Source organism: Aythya ferina, assembly GCF_964211825.1.
Source record: "Aythya ferina genome assembly, chromosome: 18".
In the NCBI taxonomy this organism is placed as follows: Eukaryota; Metazoa; Chordata; class Aves; order Anseriformes; family Anatidae; genus Aythya; species Aythya ferina.
In genome coordinates, this window is record NC_140317.1 from 9,293,213 (window position 1) to 9,317,145 (window position 23,933).

At 46.1% G+C, this 23,933-nt stretch overlaps 1 protein-coding gene across 12 annotated transcripts in view; it reads right to left on the reverse strand.

The window, feature by feature from the left end:
- CACNA1G (calcium voltage-gated channel subunit alpha1 G) overlaps positions 1 to 23,933 on the reverse strand; it is a 128,623-nt gene that overhangs the window by 17,674 nt on the left and 87,016 nt on the right. For 8 of the 12 annotated variants that reach the window (XM_084492277.1, XM_084492274.1, XM_084492275.1 and 5 more), the window contains exons 23-33: positions 18,613 to 18,739; positions 15,153 to 15,278; positions 14,449 to 14,538; positions 13,692 to 13,905; positions 11,170 to 11,220; positions 5,407 to 5,558; positions 3,337 to 3,446; positions 2,150 to 2,283; positions 656 to 726; positions 280 to 358; positions 74 to 195 (exon numbers count right to left, since the gene is read on the reverse strand). In XM_084492277.1, the coding sequence (XP_084348403.1) occupies positions 74 to 195; positions 280 to 358; positions 656 to 726; positions 2,150 to 2,283; positions 3,337 to 3,446; positions 5,407 to 5,558; positions 11,170 to 11,220; positions 13,692 to 13,905; positions 14,449 to 14,538; positions 15,153 to 15,278; positions 18,613 to 18,739 (1,276 nt within the window). The remainder of the gene's footprint in view (positions 1 to 73; positions 196 to 279; positions 359 to 655; positions 727 to 2,149; positions 2,284 to 3,336; positions 3,447 to 5,406; positions 5,559 to 11,169; positions 11,221 to 13,691; positions 13,906 to 14,448; positions 14,539 to 15,152; positions 15,279 to 18,612; positions 18,740 to 23,933) is intronic. The other 4 variants (XM_084492273.1, XM_084492279.1, XM_084492272.1 and 1 more) reach the window with 2 other exon arrangements.

A 23,933-nucleotide genomic window follows, 5' to 3' on the forward strand; every position in this document is an offset into this window, starting at 1 on the left:
GCTGCTGGGCAGCAGGGATCAGGACCATTGTTGAGAGCAGCAACAGGCAATGCCGTTTCCGTGGGTCTCTTACCTTCATTATCCCATTCCAGTTGTCCCCCGTGGATACCCGGAAGAGAGTGAGAAAGGCCATCCCGAAGTTTCGGAAGGTGGCATGCCTCCCCAGCCCCTCGCAGGGGTGCGTGTCGTCGCACTCTGCGGGACGAAGTGTGGCAGTGAGACCCCCGCTCGCCCCCGCGCCCACCCCCTTTTGCCATCACGGCGCAGGGCAGCACTCACCGAGGTCTCCAAAGAGCTCCACTCCAAGAGCTGCAAATATGAAAAACAACAACATGAAGAGAAGACCCAGATTCCCCACCTGGAAAGAGAAAAAGAAATGGGGGGGAAAAGAAAAAAAAAAAAAAAAAAAAGAAAAAAAAAAGAACATTCATTGATTTTTTTGTTCCAGACCTGTTTCTTGCTGTATTCTTTAATCCAAAACTTAAATTGCTTCGGGGGAAAAATGACCTCAATGTGAGGACTGTATCTCAGACTGTGCTTCGGAAGGGAAATGTGAGTCTCTAATGACAGTAGAGATAAAATGATTAGCATTCCTCCGCAATAAGAAATCAGCTGTGGGCCAGAGGAGATCTGGTGTGCTGTGGCAGTGGGTTACCTGAGGCAGCGCTTGCATCACGGTGTCCAGCAGGGCTCTCATCCCTACAGCCATCTTCAGCAACTTCAACACTGCAGAAAACACGGTCGTAATATGGTAACGGCAGCATTAGTACGGAGGCACAAACTCAGCCCCCCTCACAGGAGCCACAGGTTTATAGGAGGAGAAATGTGAAATGATGGCAAGTGTTCTCCATGAGCCACTACAGCTCCTGGCCCTTTGGCATCGCTCCTGGTTGCTTGGATACTATTGAACTCCTGCGAGCAGCAGCATCACCTATCCCGAGACCTGGAGAAAGCACTGCCATTCTGCCTGGCTTTTCCTTTCCCTCTCACTGAGAAGGACAATTTGACACCTACCCAGGAACACAGGAGCAGCCGTTTCACCTCCAGCTACCGAGCAGAATAATGAGGTTTAAAAGGTACGCACATGTTTCCTTCTAGCTGCTTTAAAGCTAACAGCTGGGGGGAGCTGCATCCTTCGCTGGCCTCTTACACCACTTTGCACACCAGGTGTACTTGCAGCTTGGGTTTGGAATCTAACAAAATACATGACAGAGAATATCCTTTCCCCACGTCATCTCTGTTGGACCCAGCTCTTTCTTCCCCTGCACTGTGAGCAGTTGCTTTCCCAGCTCTGGGGCTACTTTCCCACTTCCATAGGCTACCCACTTTCATATATGATTCACTGAGGAACTGATTTACACATCTCTTCCAGAAGGCTGCATATCCAGTTGGAAACTGCTTATATTTTTAATTCTGAAAGGGATCCAATGCACAGGAAAAACACTTTTTTCTCCCTTGAGACACAACAGCACTTCATTTCTTCTTTCGTTGCTTAGATGAGGACTGCAATCATAGCAATTATGCCTCAGAGCACAACATTGCCCTTCAGGAAAGCCTGGGAGCACTTTATTAAGGGCCTGAGCACTCACATTTTGCCTCTCCAACGTTTGGACCTGAGACGTCCCTGTTGTGAAAAATGCAGCCCTAAGGAAGCTGGCTTCACAACTCGGGTACGTGTCATTACAGTTCTGAGGGGACAGATGGATGCAGAGTGATGAGGCATGTTTTGTCACAATGTGGTGAGATGTAAAGTCCCACGGGAAATTAAATTTATTAGATGCTTGTCTTTTAAAGCCAATGTACTCAAGCTTGTGTTCTGTAATCCCCGTCAGAGACGAGTTTGATTTGACTGGCATAATTTCCCAGGTACATCTCTGGGAGTTACAACCACAGCTATTTGTCCTTTATTTCTAAGCTCTCGGTCTTCAAGTCCTCTTAAGATAGAAACACATGGTCAGTTGGCTCAGCTTTTTGGCTCCTCGCAAGTATTTTCCCCCATTGTTCTTTTATTTGTTTACAGGCTGTTGATGCCAGAGCTATGCACACTGCGATGGGGATGTGCCCCAGAACTGTTTCCCAATGCTTAACTCTCTCCTGGAGGGGACCCTGCAACCTCTAACACAAGCCAGTTCTGCTTAATTTGTCTCACCTCGAGCAATCCTGAGAACCCTCATGATTCGGATAATAGTGGGGTTAATTGGTAGCGAAGCATTCACCTCAATCTCTTCCAAAGTGATACCCATGATAGACAGCAGCACAATTGCCAGATCTAATTGGTTCCATCTGGAGACAACACAAAATGAAGTTTAACATCTACTAAGAAGCTGGCAACAGGAGGCAGCTTGTTTCACATGAATTCCAGTCATTTCAATGGTTCTCGCACTCAAATGAATCTGCAGCATTTTTCTGAGGGTATTATACAAAAGCAGTTATGTTATGAAATCATTATAACTAATGCAGCTTGTTATAAAATCAGCTAACAGCCAACGTTATTCTCGACTGAAGGGAAACAGAAACAAAGCAGGGCAGTTTTCTACCCAGAGGCTGCAGACCTCAGGGGAGATGCTGCAGCCTCTGTTGGCCCCTTCCAGACATGGCACTCGTGGACCTCAGCGTGAGCTTTACCCCAGAAAGAGGTGAAGCCCGTGCCCAGTCCTTGGAACAAAAATTGCACTGGGTGAAGGAAAGACACCACGGATTCCTGCCGGGTCAGACAGAGATGTAATCCCAGCACAGAGAGCCGAAACGGGGGCAGACATGTGAAACCATGCCCCTGGCTGCTGAATGATTCACATCACGTCCGGCTCAGTGCCAGGACTCTTGGTAATGACCTTGAAGGAGGTGAAAATGGGAGGAGAAAGATTTACCATTGACATAAAATATTTATTTGTAAGATACGAGAGTGGAAATTTAGAAAAAGCAGCCATTTCATCTGCTGCTCAGCATCTGCACAAAAGGAGGTCCTTTTGCTCTTTGATTTCTGCTCAGGAGCAGTCTCTCTCCCTTGGCACAAATTCTGCCACTTCACTCAGTCCTCACGATTCTGTGGACATGCAGTCGGTGTGACAAGGGAACCAGACAGTCGGTGAGTGACTTGCTCCAATTTTGTCCACCCACCAAATCGGTGCAAGTCACTCTTCTTCACATGCACGCTCCTGTCTCCAACTCGCATCCTAACTGTCCGCCTACCCTGGTTTCCACCAGCCACACCAAAAAGCATTTCCACGTGTTAGATGCCATCACTGGGAAGAGTGCTGGGGTCTAAGATGCTGAATTTGGGCAGCACACTCTAAAAACCCGCAGCTGCCCTCACGGTCAACATGTAGCTTTAGTTACCTGTCTTGGAAGAAGCGACGAAACCCAAAGGCGATAAGCTTGAAAACAGACTCCAGGACAAAGATAACGGTGAAGATGTAATTGCAAATCTTCAGGGCTTCATCGAGAACCTGGGATGTGGACACAGCACAGCAGTTAGATGCCAGCTCTGCAAAGGGGCCGTGCTGCCCTCAAACCTGCCCTCTCCTGCTTTCACCACAGCTCCTCAATTCCTAACTACAGACAAAAGACTCCAACCGCAGCCTCTCGCAGGATGAGAAATGTCCCAAGGAAAAGTTCCAGTACTCCAGGGAGTGCACAGATGGCATTTCTGCCTGGCCCTGGCCCACCCAACATAATTTGCGGGATGGGGTGATATTAACAACCCAAGGCATGACTCAAAGCCCACAGGGACCTGCCTGCTGCTGGCAGGAACGCAGCCCTGGCTGAGATCACTTGGGTAAGTGATAGGAACTGCTGCATTTGCAGCTGTCAGCAGCGCAAAATCCTCGTGCTCTCTGCAGAAAGCTGAATTTCATCCCACGTGCTCGTTTGTGTGCTGCTGCGGGAGCTGTGTGCTGGCTGGGTCTGCACGAGCCCTTGGCCAAATGGCTGCTTGGTGACAGCCTGTCCTTTACTCCTCACCTTGCGCTTTTGGCAAGGAGCAGGTCATTGGAACAGCAAGCCAGCAGGACCGAGCAGCCTGGGTATTCCTCTGCCACCCTTCCCTCTGCAGGTGTCCCAGTCTGGCCCATAACTACAGGCACCTCCTGGCAGGGGCAACTTTTGCACCACCGGGAGCTCCATCAGAGCTGATTTCATCCCAAAAATCATGCCTGCAAAGGAGCACTGCAGCAGTAGCATTCTGTATGGCCTCTTAAGTATCTCATCACCAACATGCAAAGAAATCATTAGTTTGGGTACACAGCTTTTTGGTACACTTAGCCTCTTAAATATCTGTGGGATCCTCACCATCAGCTACCCAGCCCAGAGCGACTGCGGGGCCCTGATTCAGCAGGGCCCTCAAACATGTGCATGGCCCTTGCCGTGCTGTCATCTCAGCACAGACCGAGTTTGGAGTTATTACCCAGATGCTGCATACCAGAGGCTTAGAGACAAAATGTTATTTTCCTAAAGAAAATTAAAAACAAAAGCCTGCCCAACATTTTTATAATACAAGAGAAAACGTAGCTGCAAAACGACTGCGGTAAGATGCACGCCCTCGAGCGATTCCAATACGAGCTCCTTAGCCAACAACCTTTTTCATCACCAAATGACTGAATCATGCAATGAGCCTTCCAAGGTATTTAAAGGTGACCTGAACAGAAGAAATAAATTGGGCTTGTGCCCTTTCACTTTTTGGCTTCTTTATGATAGGTTGGAGGATATTTTTCCCCTCGCTTGAAGGTTTTTGTTTTTTTTTTACATTAAGTATCCAAGCTCTGTCTAGTCTTAAAGAATACTTCTTCCTATTGTGTGCTGTATTTATTCATTCTGAAAGTGGCTAATAAAAATAAGTACACGTTATATGGCAAAGGCATCTATTTCCATTTCATTCTTACGCGCAAGAGGACATCCCAGGACAGGCTGTTTTTATTTTCAGAATATGACCAAGACTCAGGAGCTTAGCACACTAATATATTAAAATGTATTTTAGGGACCAGCGTGGAACCCACTGCCTGTGAAAATTAGGCCCTACAGGACTTTGGGGATTTGGGGGAAACATGTCAAAAAGATTTCACAAGTGCATTTTTTTTTCTCCTTCATTTGTGGGAATATTAAGTCAAATGGAAGACTTTAGTGGTGATCTCTTCTACCTAATGATACAAACATGCATCCTCATTTTCAGAGCAGTCAGCTTGCACTTAACTAGAAGGGAGAGGTGCAAGAGGCTCCTGGTACAGATGACCATGGTCTGAGCTGGAAGCCAGATGTAGGACGGGTATTTGCAGTGGTGCCAAGGGATGATTTGGACTTAGTGAATGGGACCCTGAGGTCAAACAGCAAAAGTGGCCGTAACTGTGCCCACCAACCTCATCCCACCATGGCTGAGCTTGTTATCGCCTGCTTTGTCCCCCTCTGGCCTGGTACCTTTGGCTGCTGGTAGTGCTCCATGGCCATGGTGATCACGTTGAGGCCGATGACGCCTGTGATGAACAGATCCAGATAATGGCTGGTGCACATCTGGTGGATCAGGAGGCGGAAGCGGGAGTAATCTGAATAGTAGGGCTTGCACTGTGCTTCTGCAGCGGGAGGAGGAGAGCGGAGAGGCACGTCAAGTCATTTCTCTGCGTCTTGCTCAAGTCAATGCGCCCTCACTTTCCAGACTCCAAAGATGATAAATTCTACACCGATTACAGCAACATGCTGTCTTTTTCTTTTTTTTTTTTTTTTGCCCTCCCTTGCTGGCATGTTACCATTTTTAATACACAGCAGGGCTCCCGTCATCTTACATCCATTAAATGTCTTCAGCGGGACATGCGCTATACTCAGCCTTATGGCATCAGGGATGAGGTGAGCTGGGATTACTGTGGTGCTAAGGAATGCTTTCACCGTAGGGAAATTTCAACAAAATTTAAATTAAAACAACATTTTTTTTTTAGCTACTGAGCTTAGAAAGTCCCCAAAGTATCCAAAAGCCCAATTAGCGGTAAGATTTTGGGGACAGATTTTAGTAACAATGGCTTAAAAATACAGGGCATTCAGTTAGCGGTGGTCTTTGAAAGAGAAGTAATTCAGTCCTATTATGCTCTTTGCAATAAACTGTGGAGAGAACAAAATTCAACACTTTGGCTGTCAGAGGGCTGAAAAATGGTCCATAAAAATACCAAGGAAAACTGATCCGTCAGCCTTAGTGATTAGAAAATAACGATCCTCCATTTATACAAGATTATCAAAGTACAGATTTCACTGTTCAACTCATTCCCAGGTTGGGCTGCTGCAGGGACGACATGCTCTTTAGACCTCGAATGTTCCTAGAGATAAACTCATTTACTCACCTAATCTCTAATGAGGAAATGCCAAGGCTGAGTATATAATTCAGTACAATTTTCAAGAAGGCATTATAATGCAGATTGAAGTGGAAAGGACTGTCTTGAATATGTCAGAGTGTAATATTACTCTTCTAATTAGATGATCAACTGGTTATGAAAATTATTGAGCTGTAAGAATTACACGGCTTGATATTTTGTGCTGCTGAGCAAATGTACAGTTTGATACATTACTCTGAGCAAAAAGTCAGGCCAAGGGAAGCCGTGAAGCCCAGATTTGGGTTGCCCTCAGGGAAAACTGATTTTAGAAGATTAAGTTTTGCCTGGAAGTAGAATTTACTTTGTCAATAGTCAATAACATTGCAATCAAAACCATAGATTTAATGGTTTCATGCGCTCCCTGCTTCATAACAGGATCCTGAAAATCAGAGTTTTGTTCTCTTCGGTAGAGACAGGCTTTTCCCCTACAGCCCAGGGACCAGAGAGACAAATCCTTTAGCAGTTTTATTCTGTAGGGGTTTGGAACGTCCAAAATTCTACCTCGGTGTCAACACATAAAAGGCAGTATTAATATTCACTTTCTGATCTGCACTGTGCTTTAGGTGATCTGTACCAGAGTGCTAAAGCACAATATCGATGAAAAGGTCTGTAAAATGAATTTTCATGCTGAATCTATTGAGTGCTTACAAAAAAGCAGACTGGTAGCTGCTGACTCACTCATAAGACTTTGTCAGATATCTCAGAATCTGCATAAATCTCCATAAAGTCAAGATATCTCGATCGCATTATGCTAAATTATGAGTAGCAAATTAACTAAAATGTTTGAATACAATTAAGTTAGGAACAGGACCTATTTTTATGAACCAACTTATCATCGCAGAAAGAAACACCATAGTAATTGTATCACTTACTTCTTCTACATTTATGTATAATTCACATTCAAAGAGAAAAATGTCAATGTTTCTGCCTTTTCTTGCAGTGGATTTACTTATGAATAATTACACTGGAATTCAAATTTTTCTTAGCTTTGATTGACAGGTAATTCCAAATCCTACAGAATAGCACCGATGCTGTTAGAACAGAGAGAGGATTTAGAGAGAGTTTCTAAAATGTCTCCTGTGCAGGGATCCTGCACCTGGATTAGTTAGTGCGTGACCTTATAAGCAGGGTTGCTAATTGCTCATCTATCTGCAAAGGCTTCTCCCTTCTCCCAAACACCAAAGCTCCTTGTCACCTTTCCCAGCACATCCCCAAGGTTTCCAGAGCCAAACGTCTCTGGCTGCTGCTGTGGTGGATGCAGCCTTAGAAAATTACCATCAGCAAATGCTTTGTCCTTCACCAGTAAGTTTGTTAGGAGGGGATTTGTCAACCCTGTTTATAAATCATACCGCCACTCACTTCACTGTTCCCCGCATGCTGGCCATGCATATTAGTGCAGTACAGAAATTACCTCGAGATGATGCACACACAAAAGAGCATGCTGTCCGAGCACCGCGGACAAACAGCTACTGTGCCTAGGTAGGCAGGGAACTTTCTGGACAGATGAACTGCTTTTCTTGCTGCTGTATAAACATTATTTATTTAAGATGACCTGTGCATTTCTGCACATAAATTGGGTATTGTTCATCTGTAATTATCCAGGTGTGAAGCCCCTGCCCCCTATCACACAGTATCCTTTATAATTATTGCAATAAAGATCTAAACAATACCAACATCTTGGGAAATACAGACATCTGTTAAACTCCAGGTGGTGAACTTCACAACTAACACAACACCACATTACTGTACTGTTACAATACACTGTGTCAAGAACAACAAGAGCTCTGGGTTAGTCTCAGTTATTACTGGAAAGGTTAACTGGCTTCCCGGCACACATGGCATTAAAGAAAAGAGTAGGAGAGCAAACAAACAAAAGAAAGAAGAATTGGCAGAATGAGAATGTGAGAAGATGGGGAAATACAGCAAAAGCCCACTACGAAACATCAGGCTGGTAAACAGGATGTAAATCAAGCTGCTTCACTGTGGCTGGAGGCCAGGAGTGGGGGCGAGAAGTGTCTCGGATTTAGATGGAGTTACACAGGAGAAAACCAGCTCGGGGAGCGGATCCCAAGCAATTTCCTCCTGGCCCAGGTAGGAAGGTGATTTTACAGAGAGATTTTTGGCCCAGAGAACCCTTCCTGTCCCTCTGTCCTGGGAAATGGTCTCTATGGGGCAGATGCCTGTCACAGTGGCACTCACTGTTAGCTAATCATTTTGATGGGCTCTCAGCTTGACTTGTTTCCCAAGCAGACTTTCTCTGCTCCTCTTTGCATCATCCCATGGGATCATGACTGTGGGCGATGCCTGCCAAGGGCTGAGGAGTAAAAGGCAGCAGCCCACAGCAATGCCAGCCTGGATCCTGGGCTACCCGAGCATCTCACCATGCTGCTCCCTTGCTCCCCAGTAAAACCCAATGCCGATGCCCCCAGAGATAGCCCTTAGCTAAGGCAGTTCCTATTGCTGCTGCACAACAAACCTTCCCCATTCCTACCCCTGTTCTGCCCTCTCCAAGCTGAGCGCGTGGCTCCAAAACGGATGGTGCCACTGCTGGAGCGGGGCTGCCTCCCAATATAGCTCTGTCAAGAGAGAAATTGCCACTTTCCCCAAAGTGGCTTTGCAGCCGGAGCTGCGTGGGCATGGGAAATTGGAATTCACGAGAGTGGGACAATTCCATTACAGTCTCCTCTGGCTTTTTCCTCCTTCTATAATAAGGGAATTAACTCCTTTGCAGCTCTGAGTGTGTCTGGAGGATGGCAGCAAGGCCGTGAGCAATGAGCCCATGACGCAGCCGGATTTACAAACTGTATAAAGAACATTATTAGGTTAAAAAGTAGTTTGCACTGAAGGAACTTTTTTTTTTATTATTATTTAAACACAGCATTTTACTTGGCTTTTATTGTACTGAATGGATTTATAACCAAAAAAAAAAAAATGGAAAATGATAAATTATTTCCACTGTGAAGTTTCCAGTTGTGATAGAATGTAGACTTCGGGGAAAAAAAAAAAAAAAAAAAAAAAAAAAAAAAAAAAACAGAAAAAAAAACCTGTAATATCTCACTACGCACCAGGCAGCAGCGCACGCACACAATTCCCCATCTTATCTTCACATAAAGAGAAAGGCAGCCCTTTGTAACTGCAGAGATGTGTGGAATTGCTGGGATCACAACCTCAGGTTTCCCACTGAACCCCAGGAGGTTCATCTACGGCACCCAGGATCGATTCCCTAACGTCTCCAGCAGTTGGGTTCAGAAAGAAATCTTTCCGCGCGCTCACGCCAGCGCCTGAAGAGCAGCGTGGTGCATTCACCGAGAGGGGATCCAAAGAACAGGCAACAAAAGGCAACACAAAGCACAGACCTGACAATCGCACGCTTTTTAAAGGCAGACTCCAGAACTCTTTGAGTCTGCACAGGATAACAGAGGGGTTTGGAATGAATTCAATGCCTTAGAAATAAAATAAAATACCATAAAACATGTTTGACGTAACTGTACGACTAGAAGAGGAGTCACAACCAGACAGAAAGAACAAACAAAGAAGCCCCCAAGCCCAGGGCAACCCCCAGTGCTACCCTGAGGGCCGGTGGCCAGTTTTGCAGAAGAGAGAGACCAACAAGAAAAGCAAGAATGAAGGCAAAGAAACAAAAGTACCAGAAATGGCAATGGAAAGGAGGTTCAGGGTTTATGAAAGCATGTTGTGATAACTTCCAAAGGGCTCAGAAATATAAGGGTGGGAACCTCTGTCCCCCTGAGTTATCCTCCCCAGCCAAAGCCAATTGCCCTCACCTGCAATTTCTATTTAATCAAAACTTCCTGCAGCGTGTGACAGATGGATGGAGCCCTGCTCCCAGCTCAGGCAGTGGGAGACTTTTCACAGGTGAGAGTTTTAACAGCACAATTTTTCCAGCACATTATTTTTGTCGAAAATTACAGCTATATTTGTTTCTATGTTGGCACCTCTTTAATTATTCAGGCTAATATTCTTAAGTTATGAATTAAACAAAATGCTTGCCAGATCAAAGCTTCTTCTAAAAATAGAAGGGGACAGGTCAACGCCAGCGAGCAGCGGGTCAGGGTGGTTAGCACAGACTCCGAGCGGGTTCCAGCACAGCTGCCCCATCCCTGCAGGGCTTGGAGTGGATACGAGGTTACATCTTTATTTCTTTTAACTTACAAGATGCTCATGGGTGGAGCAGCTCTCTATCAGGCTGAAGAATTTACCAGTTTGGCAGCACTACAGATAAACCCATGTCCCTGCTGAGGGCTGGTGCAGATCTGCACTATCCTGGATTTTACCCTGCTGAAAAATACTGTGCCTCCCTGCTGCACAGCCTTTGTGGAGCAAGGAGCGAGGGCTGGTGAAATAACAAAATGATCTCCCTAAGCCAGACTGCCCGCCTTCCAGAGACACTCCTGCAAGTTATTCAGAGACTCCTCAGTCTGTGGTTGGAAAGCTAGCGTAAACAATAAAGGACCCCTTTCATAGTCCAGACATTATTCTCTGAAACAAAACAAAACAAAAATTAAAAATTTAAAAACAAAAAAAAAGAGCTATGAAAAGTCTGACAGTGCTTTAACGAAAACCAGAAAAAAAAAAAATGACTGAAAAACATAACGTGATTAAGGGATAAATTAAGGATTTGCAAGTGTCAGTCCTGAGCCAGGTCTGCAGACCTGCAGGTCAGAATGAGACGCGTGTGCCATGAAGTAAGCAAACGAGCTTTGCACCACACACACAGTTTAGTGGGATGCCTCACAGCAGCGTGGCCAACCGTTAGTTACACAGCACTGCCATTCAAGTGGGACGAGACGTGACGACTTCCCAGTACCTTGCACTGCACTGGCTGTGCTCTCCATTAATACATCATCCAGCATTAGATCTAAAAGAACGAAACGGCATTAATCATCCGGCAGGACACGCGGCAAGACTTCCCTTCCCCTTGAGAGGTTCCTACGGCTCTCGCGCTCTCCACTGCCTCTACCGTGAGCATCTCCTTGCAGATCCTCTCCTCGTGTCCCATGGAGGGTGGGCTCGGGCACACGGGCTCATCATGAACATTGAAGGGCTCTTGTGCTTTTCCTGCGTACACAGGTGGAAGCCCAAGAGATCCCTGAGAACGCCCTGGCTTGATGGTGGTGGAGAAGGAGACGCTCCTGGAGGACAGACTTTGTACCTGAGGTGGGGCACGCGTCCTGCTGGGCACCTTACAGCAACCACTCCTGCACTTGCCTACACCTCACCAACCAGGATCCCACACGCTCCTCTGCTTTTCAGACTGGGTAACTGCATTTGAAAAGTCTATGAAGAAAAACAACTGTTAGATGTCTACATCTGGCTACATGAAAAATAGACATCTGTAGGTAGACTCGGGGACGCTCAGGAAGCCCTGCTAGAAGGAGCCCCCATGCAGTTGCTGGCACAACCAAAGCCTCATCTCGGTATCTGCTGCAAGTTCCCACCATGCAGAACGAAGCTAAGCTGTGACATCTGCTGTCTTCGAGGGCAAAGCCGGACACGGTCAATTAAAAACAGCATTTTGCTGGACGTGAATTGGGAAAACTGTTCTGAAGCGATTTGGAGGGCTTTAGACTTTGCTCTTCAAAGGTTTTTATGGCGATTGAATACTCAGCAATATTTGATCCTCAGTGAAATAGCTGTTTATTGCCTCTTTAATTAGACATTTCATAGGACTGAATGAATAACTACATCTCCAAGGATGGTTTGTGATTCCTTCCCGCTGGGAAATTGCCCAGACTTACATCTTTTCATCTAGTTCCTCTAGCATTATAAATAAGGTCATTAATAATAACTAAACATCTATTTTTCTTCTACGTCTGCCTTTCAAAACCGCAACTTTAAATAGGGATCTTTCTATTCACCATTTAAAAGCATTTTTCTAAACCATCAGCCTGAAACCGTGTTTGGGAACTTGGACTGACCAAAAGTGCTTTCTAGGCATTTCGTTGGTGTGAAAACCAATTCCTTCTACCTGGATCCCACTTAACTGAGAACAGTCTAAAGTGTCCTCCAGCACTCTTGAGGGAAGCCTTCGTCTTTCCACTGAGCGTCGAGGAAGCCAGGCTCTCAGCATAAAGCAAAGTTTGGTGTCCAGAGGCTGGTGTGAATAATCCTATCGGTTACAAAACCTGTGAAGCTAATGGGACTTAAAGACATGGGAAAGTGCTGTGTGAGTGCTGAACCGAGAAAGGCTGAGACATGCTTGTGTTTCATGGTTGCACAATTAAGCCTGTCACAGCTATTAAACACCCCTTAGGTTATTCAAAAAATAATAATAAAAATAAAATAAAACAGACTTAATATTACCAGCATTCAGAACAAGCACTTGATCAGACAGTCTCTTAAACAGTACTAAATTCTGTCAAAGATAGAGAAGAGATGTGAAAGGGGACACAGAGTGAGCAGCAGGCGGTCGGACCGGGGAGGGAAAGGGTGAGGCCATGGACACGAGGGCAAAGGAGAAAGTTAGAAAGTTCAGTCACAAGAGAGCATGCGAGAAGAAAAGTACGTCTGACCTTGACCCTTTGGCTGACATATTCCTTCCTTTTTCAATCAAATTTAAAGAAAAAGAAAAATAAAAAAAAAAAGACCAAAAGACAAAGATAGATAGACTTTTGACAGAGTGGAGGTCAAGCATCCTTTCACATTTAAAGCCTCCTCCAGGCAGGGCTGCAAGCTTGCACACTGAGCTTGGCGTTTGGATCCGTTTGCATCAATGCCATTTTGCCTAGTTAGTTACTCTCCTCAATTGCTGTTTTTTTCTAATCTGTATTTCTCAAGCAAATGCATTGATATGTTTCTCTAAGGGGTTTTTAAGCATTACTAGAATGAGATGGCTCCATTATTTTATTACACTCTTGAATAGCAGTGGTGCTACTCTACCAATAAGTAAACCTGTTTGATAAATGGGACAGGTAGCATCACTGTGGCATTACAAGGCTGTAATAAACCAAATAGTGAATCCAGTTATCAGCAACAGTGCTCATGATTCATAAGATTTACGGTGCCATCCAGCACTGCTGATCTTTGCAGTTGTCACTATTTGTGTAACACTGAGCTCTGCTATCCAAGAAGCTCCAGGTCTGATTATTATTATTTTTTAAATTTAAATAACCTCCAATGGAAAGGTCATTGCAAATCACGCAGCTATTAAAAAGGCTTCCATGGCTCCTAGCTCAGCCTAAAACAGCACTATTTCCTTCATGCAAATTTCATAGCTGGACATGCTTTTAGGAGAAGAATGATCACCAGACGCGAGGCAGGGAGGGGAGGGAGGAGGGGATTGTGTGGAAGGTCAAGCAGGACTCAGAAAGATGTGGAAAGACTACCGACCAGCCATCTGTTTCTCCTTACTCCTTCTCTTTTTCTCCAGCCGGCGAAGCCTCTTCTCCTCCCGCCTCTTGGCTTCTTCTTCCTCCTGGTGCTGCCGACACTTGTGGAAATTCTCCACCACAACCCCCACGAACATGTTGAGGACGAAGAAGGCCACGATCAGCAAGAAGGAGATGAAGTAGAGGAGCATCCACGGGTTGTAGTTCATGACTGGCTGCACAGGGGAGGAAGGCAAATATCAACTGAACCTCAAAAAGCTGGGAGCAAATGATTACAGCTGCTACATCCACAGCCTTGAAAGTGGGTGCCCCTTAGGTCAGTGTGCTCTGCTCCTCATGAAAACTAGAGCCTTCTGAGATGTTTTGACAGAATACTGCCCAAACACAAAGCACATGGAGGACAGAACCACGTCTGTTCTGCCAGCAGCAGGACAGTCACCTTCTTTGCAGCTATCGTCTCCCTCACTGAAAACTTATTCCTACACAAAACAGTTTTCTCCCCAAATGCCCGAATTGCTTTAAAAGGCCAGCCTTCATTCTTCAACGAGTGTAGTTGTCCTGCAGTGGCCTAGCTACACTGATTGTGTGGCAAAATCTGCAGCAAAAAGGCTGGCTCCGAATCCAGACTTTTCTCAGGGCTCCTCGGCACACCCCAGGATGTGGCTGCCTCCTGGCAGCCCCCAAACCCCCAAGCCACAGCATTCTGAAAAAAAAAAAAAAAAAAGATCTGAAGCTTGTGACCTCTAGCAACCACGTACCTGCTGGTCAACTCCCACAGCGTCCAGGCCATCGTACATGATATCCACCCACCCGTCCTTGGAGGCCAGAACAAAGAGAGACATCAGGGCCTAGAAACACACAGAAAAAAAGTTACACGCAGTTGTAGTAAAGCTTTTTTTTACCTGTAACATTTTACTCTTCTTTGCCCTTTCCTGTCTGGGGATTGTCATTACCTGGCTGATAATGGGACACTTTGATGACCAAGGTTTCTCCTAGCAGCAAAACCCAATCAATGTCAGCACCCGGTTCAGCAATGAGCGCTAATTCAGAAACCACAAAGCCGAACACAAAAGCACCTTCACTTCCACCCTCCAGGTTTCTACTGCTCCCTACTAATTAGTCCCTGCCACACAGCTAAAATAAGGCAGTGTCACAGAAATGGTTGAAAGTGTCCGGCTTTATTAGACAAGCCCTTCTGCAAGATATATTTGGTTTGTTATGTAGCAGTGAAGCAATTAAGTACTCCACGAAGCCACATGTGCTTGTTCTGTTCTGAAAAGAAGTGTATGCCTGCTTGGAAACACCACCTTTGGGATTTACAGAGACAGAATGCTGTGTATGTGAACTGAATATTTACTGTGGCTGGTAGTGCCCTGTAAGAAAATCCCATGGGATAATAATGCACAGGTTTTAAGTCAAGGAGGTAAAGGAGCAAAGAAGCAGATTACCGTTCTATTAATACCTGGCCGAGATTATCAAAATTATACTTGTGCCGGACCCATTTGTAGCTTGCTTCTGCACAATCCGATTTATTTGTGATGTTTCTGGTGTCCTCCCCCTGGCAGACAAAAAACTTGCCTTTGAAAAGCTGCAAAACACATAAAGAAGAGAGGAAAGGTAATGGCTCGGACCACGGGATTCCTCTGCAGAGGATGGGCATTTCTCATGGGGAATTCTGCACAGCCCATGCAGACCAGATTAGTTAAAGGAAATGGCCTTGTTCATGTGGGTTATTGAGTATGAGCACAGCCTGTATAATACATACCTAATGAGCAAATGCATGACTTCACACCATTTAGGACACCCACCTGGTGCGTTAGGTTGTGTGGTTCAGTGGTCTGAGACCAGCCAAAAGCCCGTAGCTGCTAGGTCGCCAGCTCCAGCACAGCCCGAGCTAATCACTGGGACCACTCCGCGGCTGCTCGCGACACACAGGATGCCTCCGGCGGCTCAGCCCAGCCAGTGATGCTGGCTGCAAGAGTCACCGGGAAATGAGGCGTAACGGGGGCCCTGCCAGCCATGCAGGTGGCACTAAAGAGGCGCAGTGCTGAGCTCTGCTCCGCTTTATACAGGTCGGAAGGGGACATGCTGGAGGGAAGCCGACTTGCTGCAGCTGATGTTGGGCTCTTGCTGTGTGCAGGGCTGGCAGCGCTCTGTCTTGGATTTGAATGCTGTTCCCCAGCCACCACTGGGCTCTGCAGCCCTGCAGGGGACTGAAAATATTCCTCACGCAGTGCCGAAAGAGTCGAGCCCAGCTGGGGCTGGGTACCTGATCCTGACCTTGCTTCCTTTGGTGTAAACCAGGAGAGATGCAGCTCCTGGGGAGTTAACTCCTGATTTACACCCGCACAAGGAACACAAACCTCTGTGTACTTAATTCTAGAGCTGGTGCTTCCCACAGCCAGAACAGAAAGTGGCAGGGGAGCAGGACTGCTCCAGACAGGGTGATTGATGTTAGCAGAATTGATGGGCTCGGAGCCTGCAAGGCATCCAACAAACCTGATTTTATTTGCTGACAGAAGCTATTGACATTACTATCACTGATTTTGGGGAAAGTGGCAACCTGCTCTCCAGGCTTCTTAGAACACTGCTTGGGTATACAGAGAAAAGATGCTGACGCTTTTTGATCTGTTGTTCATTTCAAATATCAGTAGAAATAATAGCGAACAAGACAAGCCCACACATTACTCCATGGGTTTCCTTCAGAAATCAGCAGCGGCAGAAGGATGTTCTCGAGGCATGCAAAGTTAATCACCACTCAATGCAATCATAAAACTCTGGATGTTAGAAGAGAAGCATTCCCTGATCTTTCCATGGAGAAACACTATCTGTTTGTAAGGCAGGCGAGGGAGATATAGCCTGCACAGATCAAAAAGTTTTAATTAAGCAGGAAGGTAAACAACTGTTTTAATATATTGTCTATAAATACAATTTCTCCTGGAGCTGGACTGTAATGCCCGTCAGATGGGAGCAGTAACACAGCTACTAACTGGGTTTGGAAACAGAAAGCCCAATTTGTAAAAGTGCTGCTCGCTGGCTGTGCTTCAGTTGGAGCTACGGATTCCAGCATTTCTGAAAGTGAAAGACCAAGCGTTTTTGCAGTGTGCTTGTTTATCAATCTGTTTCTCGTGTCCGATGATGCCTAGCCACATGTGGACAAGCGGCACAACAAAAAGAGTCTTGCTAAGAGGAAACACCATTAGAAGCTTGGAAGTCTAGATTTTTGTAGCATAAGAAATAAATTAACTGTAGTTTGATCTTCTGCTTATATTTACATGGGAAAACCAAATGTAATTTTGAGAGATCGTCTTTTTATAGAAATAGTTACATCCTTCATCTTACACCTAATTAGACATAAATATTAACGGAGAATTTTGCTTACTGAATACAGGCTCAGTCTTGCTTGTGTCTACCACTTAAGCACATCGATAGTCACGACAATTTAACAGAAGACTGCAAGTCACTAGGGGAAGCAATCGCAATAAGCAGGGAGGAAATTCAGAGAGCATACTGCAAGTTTTGTTGTTTGGCATAAATTTTCCTGTGTCTGAATTTGATATTGTTTTATGCGATATGCTTAGGTTTATGTATCTGTTTAGTATAATGGATGGATGTTGTTGTGCTGTAACACTCAGCCAATCTAGCTGCTGTGATGGTTATGGATGGCACGATTTTCTCCTCTGTTTATTTTCAATGCTGTATTTATTATTTAAACTGTACATTAGTATAAAATATTATATAAGACACCTTTCCAAAAACAAAGCAAAACAGAACTGCTTTCCAAAGCTGGTCATGACAGATCAGATAAACTTCAGAGAGAAATAAGTGTTATGTCAGAATATTTATACGAAACAATCTCTTCTTCTCAGTTAATGAGAAACCAACTGCATTGGAAACTCTGCCACTTTTTCCCCTGGGTTCCTGCACTCCTGGGACTGAGGATATTGCTAGCAGTGCCAGCAGGAAACAGACTCAGAAATTTCTATTTCTGCAAGCTTTCAGTTATAGAAACTGTCAGAGCCTGAATGAATCTCCATTCAAGGTCTCTCTGGAGTTTACAAACTTAAGATTGCATCCTTGAGAGTTTCTATTTCCCTATTGCTTTAAACCTAGAAGAAAGGTGGAGGGGAGATGTCCCCACGTTATCTCACAGACTGAACAGGAATGGGATTTAACAGTTTCCCGAGCAGAGTTTTTCTGGCAGTACATGTGGTGCCTCGAGCCTGACCTTTCTGTGGTGTGGCCAGGGGAAGAAAGTGGCGAAATAGCTTGATTTATGTCCTGCTGGAGGCAGAGCAAAAGTCCTTGTGGTGGGGAAAGGATGAAGAAAGCCCATTCTGTGCCTCCAAGGGGGTCATCACATCAGCTTTTGTACCACTGCATGCAATAGGGAAGCTTCAAGAAAGTTCAACGCATCAAGTGACACACAGCCAAGACTGGAAAGTCAGGAATAATCGTGTTTTGAGAGCACTGGAAAGGCCACGCTGTCCTGCTGAGGTGTGGACTGAGAGCTGCAAAAGCCCTCGGGTCTGAGTCACTCGGGGCTGTTAGCTGCAGCAGAGTGAGGCATTCAAAACCAACACACGTTTCTAGAGCCGGCTGCAAGACCTTGACAAAGCCAGGAAGAGGCAAAGCCAACCTCACTAGCTGGCTGTAACTGCTGCTACTTCAGCTACAGCTAGTGACGCACGTAGCTGGTCACTGCTGTTAGGCTGGAATCAGAGAGTTTTTAATGGGTGACCAGTAATGGGAAATCTGCCTCCTCCTCGCTGGAAGGAAGAATTCCCTAGGAAGACGGATCAGCCCCATGGGTTTGGCTTCAGGAAGGGCACGTGCTGCTACTGATACCAAGCTGTGGGGCCACTTGTGGCCTGCTACACTTTCTGTCTTGGTGCCGAGGCATACATGTACAAGGGACTCACCTGAACTCCCAGGATCCCAAAGATAATGAAAAAGGCGCAGCAGATGACCACGATGTTCCCAATAGGCTTTAGGGATGACATGAGAGTCTCCACCACCAGCTTTAGTCCTTGGGCTCGACTAATGACTCTGCGAGGGCAAGTAAGCACAAAACCTATGTTAGTCCTGATCTGCCCAGTTCTGCCTCCCCCCCAGAACAGAAGACCTGTGGAAAAGACAGCATTAGAGATTTCTTAAGAATGGCAAATAACTCAAAAAAACATGATGAGAGAACCTGTGAGATTGTTGAGTGTCTGAGGGAAAGGGATCTCTGCCTATGCATACAGCCTTGCATGAAAGAAGAGAGGGAAAGCAGCCACGTGAGAAGAGACAGACCAGGAAGGTCAGTTGAGGAAAGGAAGACGTAGAGGCTAGCCCCACGTTGTTTAAACTCAGAATGATGATTTTAATCTAACCCGCTGTCTATCCTTGATCCACCTCCTGATCAACTTCTTCTAGTTGCCACTCAATTCAACGTTTTTAAGGCTTGGCATTTTCCTGTTCCTATTAATTGGCCCAAAGAGCTCTCTAGTTTCCAGACTTGATCACAGCTTCCCTGGGATGCTGCCTCTTGTTTCAGTTCATCCACAAGCACACCCCTTTATGTCTGTAGTTCGTCCAGGACTGCAGAGTCCTCCCAGAGCGCACTCCTGTGTGGTTTTAGGCAAGGCTCTTGATTTCCCTGTTTCAGCCTGGAGAAACGAAGCAGGTGTCTGTATGTGCACCCACAGTGCTGCTACGTAGAGACCTGAGCTGCCCCTTGGTTCCACCAGTCTCAGCTTTATACCTGCTGTACAACCCCAGCTACAGAACCAGTGCTGTCATCCAGGTGGAACTTCACCATTGGGACCGCAGGAATCTCACCTCGTTTCTGTAGTTCCTCTCTGACTGGTACTGCACAGAATTTCCTAACAGAGGATTAGCTTATATGGAAAGGTTGGGGGAGAATAATGAGCACATCACCAGAGAAGCTTGTTAGAATATACGTATAAAAGAGGAGAAACTGTACTATACTCTCAAAGACCATATTATGATGAAAGGGCAAAGCTTGTGAGCGTTAGAGAAGCCATCTCCCCATGCTGGGCAGGATGAACATGGTATTCAGGATCACAGACATGAAGGTGGAGAGCTGGGGGACTGACAAAGCCATCTGAAGAGGTTGCACACCTCCCCCCTCTTGATGCCAACTGGAGTTAAGCATTTCACTAGCTCTGTAAATCAGCTTGTACTGATGCCACAGAAGCTGTGCTCTCCTAGAGCAGAAATAGCTGTCTGCTGCGTCAGCCTGATGGGGGGAAGCGCCTGTGTGCTCCTGGGTACAGGCTGGTGGCTCCTCTGAACGCTTGGCACTCAAAAGTGCCACAAACTTCCCCACCTTCTTGTTTCTGCCTGGTTCTCTCTTTTGCCATCAAGTCTTCTCACCGCCTCTGCCGTTTGGCCCCAAACCCAGCTGCCCCGCCTGAAGCACAGCTTGGAGTTCTGTTGTCTGGAGAAAATCCAATTTCTCCTCCTCTCTCCCCCTTTCTGGTCTCTGGTGCTCCCAGCAGAGGTCCCCATGGACACGTCCACATGCCCGACATGCATGGCCTGAGCGTGTGCTTGCCTGACCTGGGTTGGGACCACAGCCAAGCCTGCACGAGCCCTCTCCTGCCCCAGAGCCCACAGCTCGAGCAAACTGCGGCGCTCAGCACACAGGCACCGGTTCTTTCAAAGCCTCTTGGCTTTAAACAGTATCCTGAAGACCTAAAAATTATTTCCCTTTTTTCTGGTTAAATATTTACTCAAAATGTCAAGGGTAAATCATCAATTATCCTCTTAAAAAAGAAACAGATGGTGATATTTTTATCCACTCCCTTACTAGTGAAACACAAAAGGCAGATGCTTCTATTACTCATTCTGGGTGTCTCTTCCAGGTAGCTGGTGTGGCTCCTTATTTTGGACACCTCAGCTTTCCTGATGCTCAGACCTGGGGTATTTTAGGAATTAAGCTGCAGGAAAAGGGCTTATAAAAGGCTCAGAGAGAGAAGCAGCTCAAGGCTGAGGTGCTCCAGGGGATGGCATGGACCCCATGCAGCCGTGGCAGTGCAGAGACCGGTTGGCTCCCAACGCTGCCTACAAGAACTGCTCCAGGCTGGGGCAATTACAATGCTGCTGTCATGTCATACCTGCACTGAGGCTGAGAGCTGTGCCTGATGCAATGGGGTGGCTCATCCAGCCCAGCAGGCAATGTCTGGAGGGCAAGGACTCCTCCCAGTCCATGTCAGCATACAGGGCCAGGCAGTCTGAGCTTGAATCCCAAACTTTGGGATCCTCAGATGGTCCTTCACATATTACCCTTGCACTATCCTTGGTGATATATTACAACTGCCAAACTACAGATGGGAAACTGAGGCACGGGAGGATCATGGTTATGCTCCCAGAGCTCTGCGGGCACTTCATGTCCAATGATTTCAATAGAAATTAGGCACATTGGGATCTTGGCTTAGGTATTTTGCCTGCAGTTATGCAAGATGGAACAGAAGTCAGGCCTTGTAAATTGAAGGCCTGTGGTCTAGCTACTGGAGCATCCTTAAATTTGGGGGAACAAGGAAGAAATTTAGCCTCCAGAGTCTGAAGCTGATAATTTTCTCCAATGGTTATTAACGAAACCTATCCTAGAAATAATAAAGTGATTTCCCCTGTGGTATACTATTTGGTATCCAACAGAGATAGAAAATAGGAGGTTTCTCATCTGACTTAGCAAAGTTGCGTGTATTGAGAAAAAAGGGCTGAAGAACTGCAGCATTTGGCTGCTTTCGGAGATTTGATCAACCAGGGAATTCCTCAAATGAGAATGCATGAGGGTAAAAGCTGCCACCAGTCTAGCTCCATGCCAATGCTGTTTCCAGCCCTACGGAGAGAGAAGACTTTGAAAAGATTTTTGAAAAATGATAGTTCTTACTAATGAAAACCTTCAGACCTTGGAGCTGCCTCAAACTAAGGGCCTGATCCAATGTCGAGGCAAGTCCGTGCAAAGTCTCCTGCTGTCTCTCTTGAGAGTCTGATAACTCTCTCAGAAGTGCCAATGAAATCCTCAGCATTTCCAGATTATTAGTGTCAGCTCCAATATGTCAACAGACAGCATCCCTGTGCCTCATCAATATTGCCCGAGATCCTGCAGATATCAGGCTTGCAGACTCGTACTGTCTGATCCGCCACTCCTGCAATTTGTTGCTGAAGGATCCAGCTGATTTGGAGCCCTCTGGACGTGCCAGAGCCGGAGACTCGCTGATGTTGCATTCAGGGCAATTCCCATCTGCATTAAGCGTATGACAAATAGGGAAATTGAAGTTAGACCGTTTTTTTTTTTGTTCGTTGTGAAGAAATGCTAATCCCTCGAGCTCCTCCTGGTTCTGCTGGTCTCAGCGTTCACAATGCTGTCAAACCCCTTGTGTGAGACACTCCAAAACCACTGCCAGCCTCACCCCAGCTGGATCACATTTCCTAACGTTAAGCCTGCTGGTCTGATTAGAGCACTCAGATGAAGAAGGAGCACTTAGATGAAGTAGCAGATCAACATTAATGAAGGCCTTCCTCCACAGATTAAAAAAAAAAAAAAAGCAAAGGTGATAATATGACAGGGAGAAGTGAGTCTATGAAATGACTGTTTCATACCGCAATGGTATGAAGAGTGAATAATTTATCCATCTGTTTTGAAAGGCAAAGCCCAGGCGCTGCAGAGAGTAAAACAGCACTGAAGTCCAACCAAATTAATTCTGAATACATTTTCAATCTTGATTTCTCTTGTATCTTAAGCTACAACACTTGATCCCAACAAGAGCAGGTTGAACGCATTAGGAAGGAATGTTATTGTATAAGCAATCCCTCTACTGGCTGAAACATCAGAGGGTCATGGAAACATCTTTAAATGTCACTCCTTTGTGAATATATTTTTGGAATTTTGGTCATAAAGCTGGGCTTGAATGCTCATGGATTCAATTTGGAGGCTGATAATCAATCATGCAATCAAAAGCCAGTGATTGGCACGCAGGCCAGAGCTTTTTTATGCCTGTGCAAATGGCACAAGCATGTGTGGCTTCGTGTGCTGCATAAAGCAGCGGGGTTGTTTGCACGGGAAAAAAAACAAGCGACAGAACAAGGGAGGTCTTTCTGCAAGAAGGACCCCTTCCAGTTATGAACCAGAAAAGCCAACGTAGAGGCAATGAGGGCTGTCCCTGCCCTCAAGATCGGGTGAGAGCTGTGGCTGCTCGCTGACAGTGCCCTCCCTGCATCACCATCCCCAGGTGCCTGCAGGATGGGAGGGCAGCGGGTGGCCAGCTCCATCTCCCAGTGGTGGGCACGAGATGCTGCTTGGAAAGGAAAACCAGTGACTTGACCTTGATATGGGGACTAGGGCCACGGCATGCACAATCCTGCTGCCGTCCTGCACCGATCCAGCCTGGGATCATGGCAGGGACATGGAGACCCGCGGCAGAGTGGGACAGCCAGGATGCACATCGCCGAGGCAGATGGGTTTCCACAGGCGGAGATTTACGACTTAGTGAAAAGTCCCCGGTTTGATGGCTGCTTTTTCATTTCCTACAAATCTAATTACAGGGGAATAGAACTGATTGTGAACATATTTAGGGAATGGGCTTGTTGCTGTCTTTTTGCATTTCCTTTGTAGTATAAAGCAGTGTGTTGGCTGAAAACATTCAGACACTCTTGAGAAAACATATTGAATGCCAACAGGAATGGAATAGCAATGGAAGGACCTAATCCTGCACATGCTCCAGATGGCAGGTCTTCCTCCGCCCTGCAGCTACTCCACGGTTTATTCCCCATAACTGCAGACTACTCATGCACATAGGTGACTGCAGGGAAAGACAAGCAAATGAAGCCTCAAGTCCTGGCAAGGCAGACCTACAGATCCACAAAGTAGCACACAGGCGTTAGGGTCAGACAGCGACCCTAGCAGGGCTCAGCACAACACAAACATCTCCCTCTAGATCTGATTTAACCACACCACCTCCAGAGAGGAACTTGCATTCTGCAGCTCAGAGACAGGAAAATGATCCTTGTTTTACTCTGAGATAGCCTGATTATTTTGCAAGTTTTCTTAATGTGAGTCAAAAATCAGTCTAAACAGAAGAGCAGAACAGATCCAACAAACCAGAAATCTGGCAGAAACTCCCCCCAGAAACAACAGTTGACATGGAGATGCTGGGGGACACCTGAAGAGAAGAAATTCTGAACTGGAGTCACATAGGAAGACAGCCTAGTCGTGTGGCCAGAGAGACGAACC